This window comes from Thunnus maccoyii, chromosome 2 (genome assembly GCF_910596095.1).
Source record: "Thunnus maccoyii chromosome 2, fThuMac1.1, whole genome shotgun sequence".
In the NCBI taxonomy this organism is placed as follows: Eukaryota; Metazoa; Chordata; class Actinopteri; order Scombriformes; family Scombridae; genus Thunnus; species Thunnus maccoyii.
In genome coordinates, this window is record NC_056534.1 from 36,150,804 (window position 1) to 36,174,099 (window position 23,296).

The following is a 23,296-nucleotide window of genomic DNA, read 5'->3' on the forward strand; positions in this document are numbered from 1 at the left end:
TGGTACTGTTGAAATGCCAACAGGACTCATGTGCAGTCATGCTTTGTGGTAATTTGAATGTAGCAGATGATGATCATGAGGAATCCACACAAACTCAGTGTATCATTTTTTATTTTATTATTTGCAGAATAGAAATGATCAACTTTTTAGGTTAAGAAATATTGTTTAGATGCATTCGTTTTATACAAAGTAAGCTGTGTTGCAGCAAAATGAAGTGAGCTCTGCAAATGTGGCGACTTTTAATGAAAATAACATAAGCTTTTTAATTAAGAACATTTAACAATGCAACAATATACAGTAGGCCACAGTAGCAACTGTCATGTAATGACAGAAGGATAATTTAATTACTCAAAGAGCAGAAAAAAACTCTGTAAATGAGTTTAACATGTAATAAAAACTACTCCTGCCAATATGTACGAACATATAAGTAATATTGTTACACCTCACAGATGTAACAACTTAAACTAAGAATGTTATTTGACTAATAGTGATCTTATTGAAAAATGACTGTAACATACCTACAACATGACATTATTACCATAATGTAATTTCAGATCAAATATTGTTAATAGTTTTTATATAATCTATATATTATGGACACATACTGTACATCACGGCTGGTATTGGTGTGAATATTTGCAGTGCAAAAGTGCTTACCAATCAATGGATTCACAGTAACTAAAAACAGTCTGATCAGACTTCTATATCGATCGAGCTGCACCCCAACTTTCCTGTCAATAACTTAGATATACAACTTTTCTTTTAGGTGTTTCTTGTTTTGTTTTGTTTTTTCATTCTGGCACCACAAAGACTGGTGTTCCAATGAAAAAGAATCATAAAAACATCCTGCTGTTGGCATCACACAAGAAAAGGTATTTATCTGCTTTTGTGCAACAGACCACAGCTGATCCAGTTTTGGCTCAGTGGATCACCACACCTACAGACGTCGCACCGCACTCTTTTCTGCATACCACTTCTTGGGTGACACTCCAGTAAATGTGACAGTTTTTAAATCTCATACAGACTGTGCCACGTGAAATAAAACAGTCTTTTGGGATTTAATCAATCAGCTCTGTGCAGCTGCTTTAGGCGAATATTGCTTCCTTGAAATCCCTGTCAGCAGTTTTATGCCTTTTTGTTAAATAAACTGTATACAGTACGCCTGCACACACCCAGACACCCATAATATTACTCATTTGTTTGGTTGTTAAGTTCAACAAAGACTGCCCTCTATTTTAAACCTCAATTCACTGGTTATCTCTTAGGTCAAAGACCTGCAAGTACTAACCGACAGCAATTGATCTTTTTACTTCCTGTTTCCTTATTTTCCTTCCTCTTTTTAGCAGTCAACACTGTTCTTCTATTTCTTCTGAAGAAGTGAAGTGTCTCTCTGTCAGCCTTTCAGCACCTTTTCTTTTAGAAGGTCCAAGATGACCTGCCTTTCTTGGCTCTCCAACTCAAATCTCCGTTCCCTTTCTTTTCTCTCAGCTCCCAGACGTTCCCTCTCCAGAGCAATCTTACCTGAGAATAAAAAAAGGGAAATTAAATTTGTAATTAAATGCCCTTTGAGGACGGTGACAGCTTAACAGTCAGCATATACTTATTTACTCCTTAATTTTAAAATCAGTTTTAAGCAAATTTTGTTCCTTTTGAGCTGACATGTATCTGTGCACATGTCAAGGCTCTTGTATTTTCTATAAATTGCTGATATGTGATGTGTTCATTCTTAAGTGTAATGGTTCCTATTACTTAGGAATTATATTAGATGGAAATAAATGAGATTCTTAAGAGTTTACCAACCTTAAAATAAATGGCATTGCATTAGTAGAAAGGACATTTATTGCCCATTTTAGTTACAATTAACGTTCTGATAACTTAATCCGAAACAACTAACATCATTCCTGTCAAGTAGTTTTAGTTTTTTTTAAAATTGTGGCTCTAAAACTAATCAATATCCATTTTTCAAGATAGAAATATCCACACAAAAGGAAATATATAACACAGCTGGGGTAGGGATATATATTTTAGCACCTTTTTATTTTTGCACAGGGTTGGATTTAGAACCACGCTACACTGCTCTACGAAAATCTTACTCCTCTGAATCTCTAGCTCCTCCCGGCGGAGGGCAAGCTCCTCCTCCCGCAACCGTTGCTCCGCCTCTGAGCGTTTCTCCAGGAAGCTGAGGATCTCAGAATAGGTCTGGCAGCAGCACTGGCAGGGCCGCTTGGCTGTCGGCGCCGCTGAAAGCTCAGCCATTTCCTCACGGTCTTCTTCTGGTTCTGCTGTGACTGTAAGTTTGTGAAAATTTACTAATTTCTGAAGGGGGGGGGGGGGGTCACGGATAGCAGTCAGCTACAAAGTAACACCTCTGGAGTTGGCATGGATTAATTGCTGAACGGCATTTGGGGAATGGAAAATACTTGCTTATCCAGGCGCAAGATCCTTGAAATTAAGGGTTGAGGATGAGGGACTAAAGTTATGCTACATCAAAAATCTGTATTTTGAGTAGTATTTATGCCCTCGACTCACACATGCCACTTGTCCATGCATTGCTTTCATCACTGATGAAGCTGATCTTTTTTTAAACAAAACTGATTCAAGTATAACTCTTGCGTGGACTCCCTCCTTGTCAAGTTGCTTGAACCAGTTTGTCACAGTTACCTGCTGCTTTCAAATCTATTTTCTCACGACATAACAAATATTAACCATGTTACTCAGTGGAGTACCACCACGTACCATATCAGTGACAGCAGTGTGGATCACAGTTCTAAATCTGGCAGAGTCTTCTACTACTTCCACATTATTTAAGGTCTTATTCAACAATTAACCAAATTCTCTCAGCAGGGTGTAATGATTCAGGAACATCACTAAGCCAATAAATACATTTTCTTTTAACTATGTGCTGTGGGTATGAAGTGATAGAGTCATGTCCTGTCCAGTGTCCTTGAATCAGCTCTTACCTGTAGTAGTTGTTTGTGTGATAGTGATGTTAGGTTTGTCCTGCTCCGGAAGGCTTAGTTCCTCTATTGCTCGCTTTCTCAGCTCGTCATCCTAGAAAGGAGAAGAAGATAAAATATCACTTCTATAACCATAAGAAAACTAGAATTATGAGCAGCAGCGACTGTTTCAGTGAGAGTTTGTAGAGAGAACATCTGTCCGATTTGTATGGCTAGCCTCAGTTCCACTGAAATGTTACAACAGACAATCTATCATCATGAGTGTAAGAAAAATTAGGTGTCAACTCTAATAGACAACTGAGCTCTAATGAGAGAGGGTGGAATAGAGTTCTTACCACCATTGACAAAATGAATCTTCCCCTCCAACCCAGCTCAAGGGCACAAAACACCCTTTGTAAAAACAAATTTCTTGTGCTACAGGTATCCCCCCCCACTGAAACAACACACCTGACACCCACCTGGTACTTTATGCTCTCGCCACTGACCAGGAGCCCCTTCTCAGCCTCCAGCTCCAAAACCTCATGGAGCAGATCCTCCTTTTGGGCGTACAACCTCTCTGTTCCAAACCTGAGTACACCAAAAGCACACACACACACACACACACACAAAAGAGTTTTGTGTGTGTGTTAAGGTTTGTTACGGCCAAGCACACCTCCAATGCAGGGCTATTATCTCCATAGGAAATAGTACAGTTTGCTTTACAGGTCCTGTTGACTGAGCCAACCTGCGCAAGCTGGGGAAGTCTTGTTTCTTGTAGTAGTCAAGCAGCAGCATGGTCCTCTCCCTACACCTCCTGGCATCCACTTCAAAATTCTCATCTTGGAGTGCTGCTGTGATAATCTCCCCCACGCGGGCCCAGATCCGTCCTGACAAAGATTAGCAAATTCATAGATCCATGAATACATGACCACATATTGTCCATATTTGTTGTGCAGAAACTGTAGCGCTCTGCAACTGAACAATACTGAGATGTTTTCAGGTGGATTAGTCCTTTAAAAAAAAAACAGGCTAACCTGGCTCTTTGGAGGCAAAGGGGTTCTGAGCAATAACTTCCCGCAGAAGGATGATGTCATGCCGCGCTGAAAAGCGCACCTGACGTTTTCTTGGGGTTGTAGAAGGGCCAGCGAGGGAAAAACCTGAAGTTGGGAATACAATAAAAAAACAATAAAATGGATACAGTCTGGTAAGATTTTGAAAGACGGCAAGCCTGGTTCAGTGTTGGCCTGACTTCTGACCTTCTTGATAATGAAAGAGATACATTGGAATCTATATTTACATTATTATTGTTATCATTATTAGTATCCAGAGATACCAAGTCCAACTTGGGGATATATATGTGTGTGTGTGAAATTCACTATGATGTAGGTGTTTTCATTTGGCCAAAACCATAGGATTGCACTACTGAACTGATCCAAGTTTTATAATCATAATCTAAAACTTTTTTAGAAAAATATATATATATATCATGAAAGTGTAGTCATATAATCACGTTATAAATGGTCATAATGGGAAATAAATTGGGCCCGTGTTTTGGTCCAGAGGTATAAATGACAGCAGACTGTCAGCTGCAGCACTGCTGTTTGCCACTCTGTCATTACTGTTTTCCACAGTGCACAAGTGCAAGCTGCTGGTACCCTGCAGCTACAAGAATCTACACACAAACGAGACAAATTGCCAGTAAAGCATTGATAGCCCCACAGAGGCTACAGCACGTTCAATGCCGGACCATGCGTCAGAGGAGGCGGAGCAGCGTTTGTGCACGAATCGACAAAAGCCCCAAATGCTCTTTTGGGAGATGTTAATTTAAGTGTTTGAGAGGCGCGTTAGACGTGGAGGTGGTAATGTTTCTCACCGTTGTTGATCGGCACCTCCACCACTACCCGTTCCATGTTTCTGTTTGGTGCATCCGGGAACTGCCTGACGCGCACTGTACACGTCCACTCACCAGTACAGGTTCCCTACTGACGTGTAACTCAACTTGGCAGAGAATCAGAATCTGGCAAAACGGAGGAAGCGCTCGTCTAAGTTACACTTACTCAAATTGGCCACTAGATGGAGCCAGAGAGCCGCTGTTCAATGATTGTAAAGGAATCGGTGGAATATGATGTGGACATGATTGGTACATGTAAGTCTTGACTTTCTGTCTCCCAGACTTTGATGACAGCTGATGTTAGGAAAAAGGTAATCACAGTGGATATTTAGTCTAAGTTAAATAACTGTAGTTTGTTCATGCAGTTGCAAACAAACACTGTTTTGAACGCCCTACACAAAATATTTACCTCCATGTTCCAGATCTTTGTATATCAATTTTCATAGCCAACTGGGAAAAACTGATTAAGCCAAAGGTTGTCTGGATGTTAGGACATCAATCTGTGGGAGGCTATGTTTTAATATGATGTTTACACATGTTTGCCAGTGTGTTTGTTACATTTTTCTCCCTTGGGTTCATACTCACTTCAAAATATTTCAGTTTTCAGAAGAAGTTGCATGGATGTCTGAATGAGTCCAGTTCCACATCTAAGACTCATTCATAAAACCTTTCCTGCTATGTGTGCTTTCCTCCAACCCACACCTGTCACTGCATCTCTCTCACCATCTTAAAGTTTTGCTTATTTTTCTGTTTCTTTTGACATTTACCGCCTGATTTTCAGGATCATGAATGTGATATTGAAAGACACATCAGATGTTGTAAGTTCAAAGAACAACCAGATGTCCCACGATGATTGAAAATAAACTTTTGTTTCCCTTTATCATAATTGGATGAATTTCTGAGCCACTTTCCAAAGTGGACTCCTGTTAAAGCCATGGCCCTGGAATACCATTAACTTCATCCCTTTATTCCTGTTGCTGTATTTAGTTCATCAGTTAGTTTTAGTTTTGTTATTCCTTCCTCTTCTCATCCATCTTTTCCAAGCAACAGGAGTTGATACTCTTATCGCTCCGTCCTTCATCCAGATGTTAATGTTGCCCTTGGGAGCTGTGGCATGGATCCTCATATAAACTCTCCCACACCCTCAATGTGTCCTTAACTTTGGCTAAAAATGGCTTGTTGTAATTTTAGTTTCTATGTTATACTTTAAGGTGAATCTGCAACCATCCGATTTTAAACATACCCTGTTATTATTTCAAGACTTCAGAGTACCTGGAAATCAAACAGCTGTCACAGTGGTCTTATGCGAGAGTTTGACACTGGCAAATATTTATCATCATCTCTTCACAGATCATTCCTGGATGGATGGAATTTTGTTGGCTCAAGTTCTCAGAAGTAAAGACAAACAGACCTCACACCTTGCAGTGCTCATCTGTTTATAAGACATTCATGGTATAGCTGCTAATGTGCAATATATTGCATATTTATTTGGTTTATTTGCAGTCTATCAGAACAACCCCCTGCAGTTAAAACAATTATATTTTAGGCATGTAGCCAAAGCTACATAACTTGCTATGAAATAACCTTCAGTTCTTTCAGCAGTTAATCATAAGTGGAAGGGTCAGATTACCTCATTTTCTCTTGTGCAATCATATAAAATAGAGAGGAGACACAGAATTGTGAGTTTTCAGATCATAAATGCTCAAACCCCCTGAAAAAAAAGAAACTCTCAGACTTGCAGACGCACACACGAACACTCTGTCATTGCTCTAAGCCAGCCCACATTTGCATGAAGTTGCTGCTGTTATAATGAAATAGAGATAAGGAGTAGAGCAGACTCAGGACCTGGCAACCTGCTGCATCGTAATCATCTGATTATTTGGTTCGAGATGCTGGGGGAGTGTTTTGATGACAGGGAGGGAGAGAGAGAGGGAGGGACAAAAGAAGGAATGGAAGCAGAGAGAGATAGAGAGAGAGGGAGAGCGTGGAGAGAGGACTGACTGGGGTATGACTCAGAGTTGCTTTTTTTAAAGAGAGGAAATCAGTTTTGTCCCCTGCATTGGCGACTTTAGGAGAGAGTTAATGGAACATGGCAACCTTCCAAGTGAAGGCGCTAGTACTGCCCACGCTCTCATTACTGGTGACTGTGATGTTGAGCATTGCTGTCATTTAGAAACCCCTGGACTGAAAAGAGGTGACACCAGACATGAATGAGAAACAGTAGGAAACAGTTTGTTGTATAAAGCACAGAACTATACAAAGCAAGGGTGGTTTAAATAAAATATGGGAGATATATCATATTACTTTGATTGAATGCCAAAATAATCATCGTCAACACTGTGACCATACAGTACAAATCATCGTATACGGTTATGCACATGAAAGAATAGAAAGCAGGCAGGCTCCAGCTGCCTGCACACCAGCAGCTGGCAGTCTCAGTGCTCAGATGTCACTGGACTGTTAATTAGCTAGGACACACAGTGCTGGTCCTGCCAGGATCAAAGAACTCTTCTAGTGAGTGCTTCAGAGCAGATCGACCTCCATAAGAACAACATGAAGAGTTTTTCCTCTTAGCAGCAATCTGACACCCCTCCAAAAAAAAACCTCTCTTCTCCACTCTTTGTGTTTATAAAGCATGTTTCTGCCTTAGAACATTTGTTCTCCCATTTTGCAGGATTATTTTGTGTATTACATTCATTGTACTCAGTTGTAGTTATTTGCTTAATTTTCAGCACTTTAGTGTATCATATTCTAGTCTCTGTTGCTATAACAAAACAGCAGGACTAGCCAATTTTTAACACATAATCACACGTTTTTACACTTGTTTTTTTCAAGTTTTAATGTGCACGAATGCTGCTGCACTTTTGTTTCTCTCTCAGAGAAATTGTTTGGAAAATCCTGAACTTTTAATGGAAGATTTATGTAGAAGTTGGTAACACTGTTTGATGTAAGTCTTTACTCTGGTCCTTCTTGATAAGAATATTGCAGGATTAAATATGTTTGAATTCAAAAACTGACTTTTAGAGCTACAAAGTGATTATAACCACAGAATTGTTCCAGTATATTCAGTATTTCATGGTGAACTGCGGATACCAGAAACAACATCTTTATTTGTCTTCAGATAAGTTTCTTTCTCATTGTGACACAAATTTGACATATATTCATACTGTAAATCCTTCTGTCAACCATACTGAGCTTTATGGAGTGAGTCATCGTGGCGTTGTACAATCGATGTGTGTTTACAGTAGCATATAAAATACAATAGATTCATAAAGCAGATTACATTCAGTTCAGTACCCACATCAAAATGTCAATGAACCTTATCACCAATAAAAAAGAAAGATTACTCAAGTACATCATAAAAGAGAAATACATATTTAATATAATATAAGTCAGTTAAGAACAAACTGTATGAGAAGCAGGAAAACATGCAAACAAACACAAAAGCACAAATCAACAAAAAGAAAGAAATACATTAAAGAAACAGAATCGTTAACACATGTTTGTATGTCTGCTTCATTTTTACATAATGGACTGCTTTTAAAATATCTCTCCCTGGAGGCTTCATAGTTGTCTAATTTCAATAATTATTTTCACATTTTCAATATTCATGAGACTGCAAGGAATCCACATTCACGTTGAGTTGTTTGGTAATATTTCCCCTTTGTTCATTGCACTCATTGATTATTGATGTGCTAAATGTCAGCAGGCATTAACAAAGTTAGATCAAAAAGATAAAATTATGACATGATCTGCCGCAGGTATAACAAAAAACAAAAAAACATCCCTATAGCTGTACCATTAGAAATGAGATAGAACTGCTTCTCATACAGTAAAAGTGGCTCCTGTGTTGAATTGAACTCACTGAGCTACGTAAATGGTATCTGCCTTGTGAGCATAATAACATATGTGGCTATTGTGGTTATGTGCACATGTTTCTGGTTCCTGGGGCATATTTTGTATTTGTGGTATCCATGGCAACAAGCGGGCTGAGAATGGCATTTCCCATTTTCCGTTTTTTCATTGAGTCTCACTTGTCTGTGTCCTTGCAAAGTCACACACTTATACCGAGCATTTCAGTCAGTGTCAGATTACATAAAACTACAGACTGTAGGGGCTGAGTTTACGCATTTGGTGTCTTCTGGAAGGATAATTCAACAGAGAGCAGATGTTTTATGACGCGCAACTTCCTCTCACTCCATCCAGTTAGTAAAAGAAGCCTTTCTAACAACTAGAACACCCTGCAGGGCTCAGAGTGACTGAAGCTGTCAGTGAAATTCATCATCCCAGATAAAAAAGAGACCCCCAGGCCACTGACGCCCACTGCGCGTCAAACTCAGTTCTGAAAACTTTCCGTTGAGTTTGTTTTTTTTTTATTTCATTTGTGCAGCTGGAAACTCGCATCAGAGTTGACAATTATCACATTTTTCATCTCATCACAAGCTGAAAACAGAAACTTTGAGGCGTGAGAATACATACATTATCTCTGACTTATGGAAAAAGAAAAATGTAAATGTAAGCACGTATCTTAAAAATAAGTTGAAGTACAGTTTTAAAGCAACACTTCAACAGTTAGGGAAACATTCACCATTGCTGCTGAGAGTCAGATGAAAAGATCCATACCAGTCTCATATTTATCCATCGAATATGAAGCTAAAGCCAGCAGGCGATTAGCTTAACTGGTGAAAATTCACTTCACTTTCTGTCTGAACACATCATTAGAAGTGTTTGTATGAGTGTATCTGAACTGTAAATAGAGAACCAGGCTATTTCCCCCTGCTTCCAGTCTATATGCTAAGCTAAGCTAATCACTTCCTGGCCCAAAAGCTCAGACATGACATTGGTAACTATTAATCTTTCCTCATCTAACTCTCAGCAAAAAGGAAAATAAGCATGTTTCCAAAACTATTTCTTAAAGTGATGAGGACTTTGAATAGCTTCACACCAGGGCTACAACTAATGATTATTCAATGATTAATGATTGATCTGTCAGTTATTTTCTCGATTAATCAATTAGTTGTTTGGTAAAATGTCAGAAAATGGTGAAAAATGTTGATTACAAGTCTAAAATGCAACTTAAAATGTTTTATTTTGTCCCGACCAACAGCCCACAACAACCCAAAGGTACTGAGTTTACTGTCATAAAGGGCTAAAAAAAACCCAGTAAATACTCACATTTAAGAAGCTGGGACAAGAGAGTTTGGCATTTTTCTTAAAAAATGATTCAAAACAATGAATTGATTATCAAAATAATTAACGATTAATATTCTGCCGATCAACCAATTAATCGACCGATTGTTGCAGATGCTAATACAAGGCCACACTGTTCCATTTTACACAAACTATTGCAGAATAAAAGTGGGGAAAAATGAGCAGATTCTGTCAAATTTTGAATCAATGTTTTTCAAATGTTTAACTTAAAAAAAACTTATTTGTCATCTTCAGTGAAGCTGCAACCACTTTTCATATTTTGAAGCACATTTAAGTCCAAGAAACAGTAACACAGGTCACTGTCATGTTGTGACACATCTAAGAGCAGAAGCAATCCTACTTTAAACACATGTGAGAAGAGTAAAATGTTTTCTTGTAAGCAGAAAAGGGATTTCTGGCACAACTTTACCTACTTCCAAAGTGCATGGAGAAGGTTAAAGCTCCAGCAACACCTACAAGCACTGTGTTACTGTAATAATGAGACAGAAACTTGAGATAATATTTCATTTATTAAATTTCCATCCTTAACTGAGAACATTTAAGAACCTTGAACATTATAAAACAGGTCCTTATAGTCATCCCCTAGAGAGATTTTACTACATATGCTGCCTTGCATTAGAACCCAACTAAACAGTTTATAACATGGCACGACCAAATGAACCAAGATGTAAGAGAACACCATCAAGTCACACTCACAGTAAACATAGTAACAAAGCAGTGACGGTGATTGTACCTCTTGTTATCACCCTTGTGTTCCTAGGCACACAAACAAGCACAGGTACCGCACACATCGCAGGTTTTTTTTTCTTATTTATTTCTTACACACGAGTACAAACACATTTGTACTACCTCCTCCTATGATAGTGAGCTGTGCAGAAGGTGGACAGGATTATGGTGTTTGAATGACAGCCCTGCCCTTTTCCCATGGTGTTCACTGAGAGCTGCTGCCCTTATAGGAACTCGCAGTTTTTCCACTAAGGATGACTCACCCTGAAGATAAGACCCCCCCACCCTCACCACCACCACCGCCACCACCACCACCACTAACTCTGTGCCCTCCCACTCGCTTTCTCTTTCTCCTCATCTCCCCTGCTTTCACCCACTTTAGCCTCTCCTCTTAAATAATTTTCTCTCTCTGATTCTCTCTCCTGTCCTGCTAAGATGCTACGTGTCGCCTCTTCTGCCGTCTCTTAAGAATTTTCCTCAAAACAACTCTTGCATCCTCGCTTGACTGGTGCAGAGCGCCGTCAGGGGATGTAACACACCCTCCAGCTGGTGTGAACAGCTGGTTTTGTGCCTAAATGTGAAAACTGAGGAACTGAAACATGCCTCACACTCAAAGTCACCATGCAAATAATGATTACTGATTAGATGAAGGTTATATTCATTCGTTGTGCAGCTCAACCCCGTAAACAGGCGGGGTTGATTGTTGTCAATGTCAGGCTACAACTTTTGGCAAAAGGGTTCAAATTGTTATACCTTTGAAACACATTTTCTTATCAAGAGTATTCACCTCTTCTCACATATTACTTACACACAGCCATATAACAGGAATACATCTTTTTCTGGTAGAGTATCTTTTGTCTTTCTACATACAATTTTTCAACATTTCTGGCACACATCGAATTCCCCTGTGGGCCTCCATCATGACAGCAACAGATACGGTTGCTGGGTGATATGTGACCCAAAGCCTCTATGACAGTGTTGAGACTGAATATCAAAAGATCCAGTGACTGAACAAGAGACAGCTCTATCCACGTATCCCAAGGACTAGCAGGGATGGATGTATGCTCGCAACCACATAAGTCAATGCTGAGTCATATAGAGATGAGAAGCAAACTGAGAGATCCACAGAGAAATTTATCATCGATAATATTTAAAAAAGATATAAGAAACTTCAATTTGCATTCATGTTCTGTACAAACATTGTTGCTCTGAGTTTACTTCATCTCTGAGCAGTTTTAAGTTTATCTAAAATTGTGTAAGAGGGATTCAGAGGATCAATGAAAGCAGTTATTTCACAGTCCTTAGTGGGCTAAGTTGTCCCTCCAGTGAATCCAAAACATGCAACAGCAATATCATTCTGTCTCCTCTTTACCTTTCACTAGGTAACCACTATAGCGTGCATGTATTTGTTTTTGTCGCCTATCCGTCCAACCTTCCTCATTGTCTCATTGTAAAGATATGGGGTATACACAGTTGCTATGGTGACTATTCTTCTTGGCAACACAGAGATCTGCTCTGTAGTTTGATTGGCCACTACATCTGTGTGCCCCGTGTCCTTAGATGTATGAGCCAGTGGCTAGTGAAGAGCCTTATAGACGCTCTATACATACATATCTAGAAATTCAGGGTGGTAACAAAGATATAATGTTTATGCAGTAGCAGACGTGGGCTAAGAAGGTTTGCACCTGGCCCATAGAGTCATAGGAAACATAAAATACCCACTCAAAAACTTGCCATGTGTGCCTTAATGATGCATATGATGCCTATATTTATCACTATTAGATCCAGTAGTCTGCAGTATCAGTTGAGCACTATTTAGCTCATTTGAGGAAACATGCATATGGACAGAAATGAATAAGAATGACTGACTCAAGTTTAAGTGGTCCGTGCGTGCTGATACCTCAGTTCGCTCATGTGCATACAGCACCACATGGTCACCTATGTATGTTTCAATACTGTATGTGTCCACAAGCAACACTGTCATCCCTATCTGTCCCTTCTGCCGTCAACTTGTTAGTCTCCTCTGCAGAATATTCACCAGAAATATCTAGAAAAGTATTTACATAGGATGACTGCTTAGTTGTATCGAAAGTAAAATACCATGTCTAGTCAGGACTTCCCCCCTTGTTATTATGTTTCTCTGTGAATAAACAAAACAAAGTGCTACATCCCACAACATATCACTGATGGAAACATACAGGGATACATATAAAAAAATACATCAACATTTGTTAACTATTAATAAAGGGTAATGCAGCCTGATGAGACATCTGTTAAATTCTTCATGAGAACACCACTTTTTAAAAAGGTCATACACATTAGCTTCTGGAGCCGAATCACAGGCAACTTTCTAACAGAGTTCCTGATTAATGTCAGTTTCATTAGCGTTATCTCCTTAATGCTAATTATAAAGTGCCTGCAGTGTATCTAGACTGGCCTGCTGACTCCGGCACACAGCTACTTTTATAATGAGGAGATGACAGTTATCATAGCTCAGTGAAGTCTTTAAATATAAAACTTGTAGGCGTGCCATGATGGTTAAATCCAATTAGTGTGTCCTCTGTGCATGTGCAACTGCACTGGTGTGATAGTTGACTCAGGCTATGCTGTTTCTGTCCTTTAAATCCTGTCCTGTCTGCCCGAAAATGAGAAATAAATACAGTATGAGTTGGCTGAACAGAGATGATTAGCAAAAGCAAGAATGAGAACAGGAGTGAGATGTGAGAGAGGTGGAGAACAGAGGCGCATGAGGAAAACCAAAACAGGTATTAATTAAAATGAAAGAGATTAAGAGACAAACAGATCCAACAAACTTGGGTCCTGGGATGAAAGAAAAAACATCTTTGCAACATCCATTGCTCTCTTGGAAATTCTCAGCTGGCACCTGAACTGTGCCATCCATGCTTCAAAGTCTTATTTGGTACTGAAAAGCTGAAACTGGAAATATTGACTCTGTGGAATGGCCATTTTGGTTCGTGGCCCCTGTGTCAGCCTTGCAGTGGGGGGCCCTCTGTTTTGGCTCCAGTCTACATGATGGAACATGTGAAGCCACAGCACTCCTTCAGCAGGGTGAGACCTGTCTTGGTGAAGGGTGATGACGTCTGCTGAGCCCTGGATGTTGCCCGTCTTGTTGGTACACCTGCAGCATCGGGGGAAAAAAGGTGAAATATTCTCCATTAAAAAAAAAAAAAAAAAAAGTTGTAGTGTATTGTAGTGTCAACGGATGTATGGAGAATCATCTTTCAAAGCCCTCAGGAGGAAAACACCTTGAACAAGGAAAACATTTGGAACAAGGAAAATTGCCACTTATTTCCTCCTCAGCCTCCACAACTGGCTATTACTTGTTGATGCTATGATGGAGCACACAGTTGCAACTCTCTTTGTGCTTAAATACCTGTCTTCTTCAGGTTTCTTGGGAATTTGGACTTCAGAAAATCTGCCATTTCTTTATCTTCTTCTTTCTCCCTGAAGAAATGGAGAGAGATTGATATAAAATCCACAGAAATACATGAATACATAAAGTATTTGGACTACAATTTAAAGCCTTTGATTGCCTCGACAAAAGAGAAGATGGCCATAGTACTGTATATCCTGATGTGAATCACTCGTGGTAAAATTTAAAAATGATCTCTAGCTCACATTTCCTGGTCTTGCCCTCTCTTACACAAGTAAAGGATGAACACCCCAGACACTTTTAGTTCCCACTGCCTGGCTGATTGCAAGAAGGTTGAAACACCCTCCCCAGATACCTACTAGATAATGCTGTTCTGACATTTTAGGTAGACTTTAAGGGGTTCTATTGATAAATTCAATAAATCTGATGGCCTCTTTTTACAAAGAAAGAATAAAAACTGCAGAGAAAAAAATTCTCGTAAAGGACAGTCAGGATGAAAAAGAGTGAAATAACAAAAGATAACTATATTTATCAGCGTGGACGAAAATGGCCTTGAGCGCCGTCACATCCTCTCCTCTCTCCGATCCATTACCGCACTGTTGTTCTCCTGCTTCCTGCCTCTCACCTTCGCAGCAGCCCTTAAGCGGTTTCACAGCATGTTGTCAGCTGCCACTGTTCACACAAACTAACAATGTTTGATACTGTCTTAGAATTGGGAGCGCAGAGATGATTAAAGCTAAAAAACATGCAGATCCTGTTGACGGTGGATCTGGTGGTCCACCGTCGGGTCACATTAGATTACAAGTTGGGTGTCAAGTGAAAGAACCTGCGAGGATGTGCGAGAGAGGATTCACAACACAGCGCAACAGGATCAACAAGTGAGCAGAGGTCCATCCATTCTGTAAAATGGATGTATTCTATGAATATAGCAGTTCAAGTTCTTTGTAACTGCAAAAAAGCAGTTGCATCCATTATTGGAGTCTCCGTAATGCAGAGTTATCCTACAGTAAGCAGTAAAAAGTTACATAAGCTTACATTAAGAAAATATGATGTGCATCACAACCCGCTTTCCTTTGAAATATTAAAGTGTCCTATAGTGTTTTGTGTAATATGTGTGGTTGAAGAATGCACCTGTTGTGGCAGGAAGGTTTACACAGGATGTATGACAGCCTCTCTTCATCTCTAGTATGGACAAAATAAAAACAACATAGAAATAAAGAGAGCCCAGAGCAGTATTTCTCAGGTGAGTTTTTTTTTTTTAACCAGTGGAAGCTCCTCTGGCAGTGCTCACTGACGCACGCTGACACATCTTTAATTGAAAAGGCTCTGTGCTGTGTGCGCTGCAGTTCACTCTCTCACAGCGCTGTGCCTTAGGAAACGCACCAGGGTTTTAATGGGGCTGCTTTGTGGAAACATGCATATGGATGATACTGAACTGAGACATAACTTTGCCAGCATTAGTGACAATTAGAGATGTCCTCATTATAAAGACTGTTAATGAAGGATGATCTGAATTGGCATTAACAAAGATCTGAGTCCCTGTGTATAAAAAAAAACACAGACTGCAGGTTATGTGCACTGCATCTCTTTATCTGGTGGCTTAGTGTGTGAAGTGGGATCTAATACTCATTCACAACCTACAGTCCGAGACAGCCAAAGGACTCCTAGCAAGCTTTAATGAAGAGGCAGCACACCTGAGTCGTTCAAACTCCACATCATCCACCAGGAAATCTCTGGTCTCCACCAGCTTGTGGATCTGCTGCAGAAGTTCTTCTTCCTTCTGCCGGTCTTCATTGGACTTGTCATTATCTGCAGCAGGAAGGAAAAAGATATCTAAGTATTTATGGTTTTCTACAGTTTTCCATACTTTTCTAAACACTATTTCTCTTAATCTTAAATATGTTCAAAGAATTATCAAACTCAATTAACTTATAATTCAAGTAGAAATGTAATAAAAACTTTATAAAATGCTATTTCAGACGAAGGGTAGAAATAAATGAAAGAGAGAAACTTTTGGAAATTAATAAATATGGAACTTAAAAATAAGGATATAAATAAATACATATGTAAATTAACCAAATAAAAACAGACAAACACAAATATGTAAATAAATTAGTGAATAATTATAGATGGATAGATGAGAGGATCAAAACCACTCTCATGTCTGCGTGTTAAGAATGCTGGAGATGAGCCTGGAGGCGATGGACCTAGCCAAAATAAACTGTTTACATCTCTGATTTTCTAATTCTGTTTCTGTATGGATTCAATAAAAGATATTATGTCAATAAGTGAGCTTTAGAATAGCTGGTAGGTATATTTTTTTTAACTTTGGACAGAGTTTCCAATTGTTATGCTAAGCTAAGCTAACTACCTGCTGGCTCTAGCTTCATATTAAGCCTACCCAGTCAAGTGGTATCAATCTTCCCATCAAAGTCTTGGCAAGAAAGCAAATAAGCTTACTTCCTTAAATGCAAAACTATTCCATAACATTTTTTCCCCCTCCATCAACAACCATCGATATCGAAGGTAAAGGTGGTGACTTCTACCTGGTATGGACACTAATTTTTGCAGATCTTTCTTCAGTCGAGTGATCTCCTTGCACAGCTGAATGTCATCCATCCTACGCAGGCATGACAGGACAAAAGAAACAAACACTATCAGCTCACTTTCCACTTAAAAGCGAGTGAAATCTTGACTCTGCTGAATGAGAGATTGCAATTCAAACAGAGGCAGTTTGCTATTAAACTTATATCATACAAGACACAATCTTTTCTGAGCAGAATCCCTGCGTCTCAGATAGCTTTTCTCTTTCAATGACACTTCACGTCACCGGCTCATCACTGACACCATGGAGGGGTGGAAGACCCTCTGTGCTGTCCTGGCCTAACAGGAGTGAGAGGCCCTCATGTGACCGAGCATCACAGAGACTGAATCCACACACACACATACAGACACACACGTGATCAGATGCACACGCACACACATTCATCAATGTCAGCGGCATGAGAGCCTCGCCGCAGTGCCTCGTCTACCTGTCATGTGAGATGCTCCCTGTAGATATTTAGGTGGAGGAATGGCCGTGAGGTCTGGAATACAAATGATACACTTCACTTACCTAACCAAAAGAAAACACACCTTGGGGTTTGTTTGTGGACCACTGAGGGGTTTCAAATCCTGACTCTCCATCTCTGTCTTCTTTCCCCTCCTCCTCCTCCTCCTCCTCCTCCTCCCCCTCCTCCAGTCTCTCACTTTCTCATTTTATCTGCTTGGCTCTCGCTCGCTACTCCGCACATGCCACTCTCCACATTCCCCCCGCTGTCTGAGCAGTTGTTACTCCCTATCTTTCAGAGGAGTAGATGAATAAATATCCATGCATTAGCCTGCTTTAGTGGAAGCAAAGGTAAAACCATTGAAAATTTAATGGGGGCCAGGTTGGGGTGTGATGGAGATAAATGAGAGGAGAGAAAAGAGGCCAGTGCTGTTAGGGAGCTGTTGGTTTCTGAAGGTGTGCTCTTCTATGGAAAACTTGGCTTAAATGATTTGGACTGCTCCTGGAAGGTAAAGCATGACGATCCAGCTTCTGCTAAGTATTTATGCTTTTTTGACTGATTGATTTACTGAATAATTTTTTTTCTCCTATAGAGCTGGACTGACAAGCTGAGGTAGAGATGTTCTTAAACAACTCTATCACCAAACACGATCTCTGATATTGGAGGATTCTGTAAAACCACAGACCTAAACCACAGTAAATGCGAATCTGTAATATCTGCTCATGGACACTATGGTATGGTTAAGGTTAGAGGAAGATCGGTGGTGGCAAATAAATTATGATTACAGTGCAATTATGCAATAAAACACTTGTTAGGGTTACAGAAAGATTGTAGTTACAGGTTAAAAAAAAAAAACATTCACTGCACGTCCGCAATAGGACACGAACTCCATTTTTTCTCACTCATTAAAGTCTGATGGGCTCCACACTGAACCACTAACCCAACCCCCACATCCTTAACTTTTTGCCTGTTTGCATAACAGGCACACTACTTCCTGTATTTGCACTGCACTTTGCCATCGGACATCAATCATACTGTCCAATATGAACGCACCTCCCAGGGATGGGGTGCCTAAAATAGCCACTGTACAGTACATGGTGTAAAGCCTTTTGATTTGGTAACAATATGGGGTTTTCTCTGGCTCCACCCTGAGGCCACACTTTACATTTTTGCCCGTCTTGTGGTTAACTTAATAGAGCTGCGTCTCCAATTTCCATCTATTAATTAAGTCTATTGTCTGATGTGTAATGAGCATACCAGAGCACAATAAGAACCTACAATGATAGTGCATTCACCTTTCTACTGTAAAGGGATCTTCGCTCCTTTTATTGAACCTGTTCTGTCTCCACAACTGAACTAAGACACACTGGTTGCAGACTGCAGCAAATGAAAGCAAAATGTTGGTGAGCCACTCACATATATCTGAGCTCTGACTCCCTCCTGACCAGGACATCCCTGATCCTTTCAATCTTGAAGAGCTCCCCCTCTATGTCATCCAAGGTGATGGTGGAGTCTGCCATGGACACCACGTCGTCCTCTGTCAGACAGAGAGAGAGAGAAGGACAGCTTTAATCTTGCTGAATGTTGTCACAAGGATGCTTGGGACAAATATGAAACAGTTCAAAAACATTTAAGGATGTGTATTTAGACTCCTCTTGTTCACACTAACTGTATCAACTAAAATATACCAATAGGTAATATAACAATATACACAGAGACACACTTGAGAGCTTCTTGAATCATATGAATCTGTATTTAAACAGCTGCAGCAGATGTAGTTTGAAATTGCTGCTTGATGAGGAGCAGAGCATCACAGCCAAATGACCATGTGTCAGTGGTTGGCACGACTCACATAGCTGGGCTCTCTCTCTCTCTCTCTCTCTCTCTCTCTCTCTCTCTCTCTCTCTCTCACACACACACACACATAAACATTGTTTTCCAAATAATCAAATATTCACACCCTCAGATCCTGTTTAATGTCACATCAGGATTCACTTTAAGTAGAAACCTTGCTTGTATGTTAAAGAAAAAACATTCCTATAATTTCTTAATCTATATTCAGCATTGCAATTTGTAGTGTGACCACGGCAAAGAACAAACTTACAAAGAAAAAAGAAAACTTTTACTAAGTGCTGTTATTCATTCTAAGGCAAAGAGTGAGAAGTGTTTATGATGTAACTCGCTATAACTAACATGCACTTGTCTAGTGTGATCAAAAGGCCTTATATAATTTGAAATACCTGCGATAACAATTAAATAATACATAATAAAATAATGTCTGAATACTATAATTCCTGCATGCTACATGTCCATAGAAACAACATAATGGTCCCTAATTATTTAAACAGAACAATGAGATGGCAGAAATTAATCCCTGCAGGAATATTCACCCACACACACAAACAGCAGTTTCAATCAAATGAATAATCATATACTGCACAGAGGGTGCCTTGATGGCTTGAACATTAATATTAGACATGATGCTGTGTTTAAATATTTCACATTATGTATGTCACTCCAAACACCACTCTGTTAACTGTATGCTTTCAAATAAAACATGAAAAACATCAGTCTTTACTCTTAAATAATGAAAATAATATAAAATTGTACAATGTTTGCTGGATATATTTCAGTCACCAATTGGCTCCAAGCATCATTTCACACAGTGTAACTACTGTTGATTGTGAGCTGCACTGGAATCAAATAACAGTAAGCAGCTAAATCAAACATCAAACTGCAACCAAATTCTAATAAAGCTGTTTTAGCCATTAAAATACATACACTAGATTTAATTTACCCTAAGATCCAAGTATAGAAGAGTCCAAGACCTGTGGTGTCCACTCTTTACAATTGAAGGAAATCACCTCTGCAAGAAGGAGTAGCTCAGTTCAACACCACAGCAGTACTGGATAATTGTCACTTCCCTGCAGAGAGCTGCACAACATGGTGCCCAAGACAGACATGACCAGGGAAATACCAACACCACCACTGACAGACAGCAAACTACCCCTCCAGGGGCCCTTAAATCCTCTCCATACATACACCATTACTTACTAGAGCACTAAGTAATATCCTTATTCTAGTCACATTTAGCCTCGGAGAAGGTAGAGCTGACTGGGTTCAAAGTGCAGTGACGACACATCTGCTGCACTAGCATGAAAAAAGGCATACAAGAAGAGACGTCTATACTATAATTCAGACTTGGCTTGTATGACTTCGGGGTAGTAGTAAAAGCACTGTAGAAAACATTAACCGTGCTTGCCGATAATTGCCGGTTTACATGGACTCATATCCCTGCTGGCATTAAAGCTTTGTTTGGAGGCTCGTAACTGCAGTCTGCTTTGTTAGACTGATAAAAAGAAGCCCGGAAGCACTGAAAGACATCTTCACACAGACACTCTTGTTACAATAACAAATCTGGCTGACGTCAGAGTCAAGACAACCTTGACACCTTAGAGGAGAAAGAACTGAGTGAACTGTTGCAGTGAGTATTAAACTAGAACGTGCATGTAACCATCGACTGACACCTTCCCGTAAGTGTTAATTAAAGAGTGAAACTGAAATGCATCGCATAATAAAGTAGCAAATAAGCCTGATTTCTAAGGCTACTAACTTAAAACATCATTATACTCAAAAAACAGACTTTTATACACTTGCAGAACACAATATTAACATTTTATATGGTTGCATATTTTACATTTTAAGAAGTACTTTGCACTATAACTATATCCCATCGAAGTGTCAGGGCTAGTATGTAGCTGCATAATATTTATTTCTTAGCATTTCACGGCTTCTGAAATGTGCTCAGGTTGCCAGACATCCAGCTGAGACATTGTGCTTAAAAGTACGAACAAGACAGAGTATCCCTGCCAGAAACTCAAACAAGCTTCATTGACAGTGAGTGGGGGATTCCTATTTTTCTGACTGAAACAACAGATCAGGAGCTGGATTCAGAAAATGCACAGTGTGATGTCACAAGTGTTGTTTAGCGTTGTCGCTGAAGACAACATGTTCTGCTGCAGAGGCTCTCTAGGACAGGTTATTCTGCCGCTGATGACTCATCACTAGACCTCTCTGAAACGTTCCCTCCTTTACACTTCCTTCCCTTCCTCACTCTCAGTTTCTCATCCTCTTTTGCTTTTACTCATTCCGCCCCATATCTCTCCCCCACCCTGCACCCGCTCTTTATAGAAACCCCTCAAGATGTGAATTACATCATGAACTCAGTTTTCAGTCTTTGCTCTGACTTCAACCCTCTCTTTTGCACCGCCACAATGTGCCTTACGCCTAATGAGGTAGAGCAGCATACTGATCAGCCAGATATGAGATCAAGAGGCTGAAGTGGAGGAAGGAGGAGGAGGAGGAAAAGAGGAGAAGGTGTTAAAAGAGATGGGGAGGTAAAATAGGGAAGGAGGAGAGAGAGAATAAAGGAAACAACATATACAGATATGGCTTATGAGGAGAAATCTTTCCATGCAGAGTAAAAACAGAATGACAGAGATTCTGCACAGCTTTGCAAACTTCCTGCCCGACTGCTCACATCAATACACTTAATGGATGGTACATCAGAGCCACCTCTTCAAAAAATCCAGACAACATCGTTTAAATAATTATAATATGGGAAATCAATGTGCATCAGCATTGTAGAGGGAAAGAGGTAAAACAATTAGTCTATTCACTGATGATGATGATTCATTGATAGTCGACTGTCAGATCAGGAACTGTTGAAGTAATTCTCTAGATACACCTTCCCTAATGTGAAGATTTGCTACTTTTCTCTGTTTCATATCACTGTAAAGTGAACATCTTTGGGTTATGGACCTTGGTTGGACAAAACAAGACATCTGAAGACATCACCTCGGGCTTCAGAAGATTGTGTTGGACATTTTTCACAATGTTCTTACATTTTATAGACCAGTCCAGATTTATTGATAATGAAAATAATAGTTAGTTGCAGTCTTAGTTGGAACATCACACACGGTGATAAACAGTTTCAATAGCTGAGATGTAGCCAGTATCCTGTCATGTCCAACACGGTGGTCATTTTTCATCATTTAATGTGCAGGTCACTGAGTAATGGACCCTCACTTTTCTCTTTCACAAGAAAAGACACACACAGACAGACACACACACACACACACTAGCAGAACAGACACCTGTGGATTCTTGACATTTTCAGAGCTGCTGCCTGTACTGCAACAAGAAAAACACATTGACTGGCATCAATCAAGTACTAAGTATTACCCAGATAACCAATAAAAGTAAAAGACTAAAAACCAAACAGCAGTATCAGACAGTGTAGTTGGACAAGATATGACACAAACCTATGAAGCCTTACAGTAATATTGTAGTGATGCCATTGATTATATTGTAAAAAAAAAAAAAAAAAAAAAAAAATACAGTGTAGAAGGTTGAGGTCACTATTAATTCCCTATTAACTAAGACAATGTAACTCCCTGAAGCAATTACAGGATTTGGTACAGTGACACCTTAGGAGACTTTACAGTGGTATTACAGGAGATGCACATTATATATATGCAGAAAGGTAACTCTAAACAAAGTCAACAGATCGACAAGTATAGATTTTATTCGTTGGGTAACCTGGTCTGTGGTGGTTTCTGCTCCACTCTGTGCGCTCCAGTGAACCGTACGGATGAGAAGATCCTTGCTTCTTCTCCATCGGTCCTGCAGCTGCTCTTTTCTTCTCTCTAACTAAGGCTTCCAGTTGCAGATGCGGAGAAAAAGCGATGAAAACCAGAATAGATTGTCTTGCAGACTCAGTTTGTTGCTGTATTTCATTGAATCATCGCCAGTCAGTCACCAACCTGCAGCGGCAGAGAGAGCGAGATGCTCCGGCAGGTGTCAGCGTGCATCCAGCAGCACACAGTAGAGGCTCGCTATGTCAACCAATACACCCAAAGCAGGTTAGTGACTAAATATCGCCATCCGGTGGCCTTTGGACGCCTCTACAGCATAGCAGAGTAGACCCCCACAGTGCACGTCGAGTCAAGATAAAAGCAAAACCACTTCCTTTACAGTCAACTCGGAAATAGGTCGTTTATTCAGAAATGATGTTGAGATTCAAGCT

General features: G+C 39.9%; 2 protein-coding genes across 3 annotated transcripts; both read right to left on the reverse strand.

Moving 5' to 3' along the window:
• Positions 1–110: 110 nt before the first annotated feature.
• On the reverse strand, positions 111–5,040 carry si:dkey-45d16.4 (scaffold attachment factor B1). 2 transcript variants are annotated; one of them, XM_042388477.1, is made up of 7 exons: positions 4,810–5,040; positions 3,971–4,093; positions 3,682–3,823; positions 3,416–3,524; positions 2,961–3,051; positions 2,094–2,288; positions 111–1,521 (listed from the first exon to the last, which is right to left on the reverse strand). In XM_042388477.1, the coding sequence occupies exons 1-7, from the start codon at positions 4,844–4,846 to the stop codon at positions 1,394–1,396; spliced, it is 825 nt and encodes a 274-aa protein (XP_042244411.1). In that variant the 5' UTR covers positions 4,847–5,040; the 3' UTR covers positions 111–1,393. The 2 variants fall into 2 exon arrangements, with proteins under 2 accessions (XP_042244411.1, XP_042244420.1); XM_042388486.1 differs by lacking the exon at positions 2,094–2,288 and having other exon boundaries at positions 4,810–5,037.
• A 6,047-nt stretch (positions 5,041–11,087) lies between these two features.
• LOC121905357 (bMERB domain-containing protein 1-like) lies at positions 11,088–23,109 on the reverse strand. Its single transcript, XM_042423565.1, has 7 exons — positions 23,034–23,109; positions 22,810–22,926; positions 18,625–18,745; positions 16,705–16,778; positions 15,853–15,967; positions 14,159–14,229; positions 11,088–13,903 (listed from the first exon to the last, which is right to left on the reverse strand). Exons 2-7 carry the CDS (start codon positions 22,886–22,888, stop codon positions 13,791–13,793), a joined length of 573 nt encoding a protein of 190 aa, XP_042279499.1. The 5' UTR covers positions 22,889–22,926; positions 23,034–23,109; the 3' UTR covers positions 11,088–13,790.
• Between the last annotated feature and the right edge of the window lie 187 nt (positions 23,110–23,296).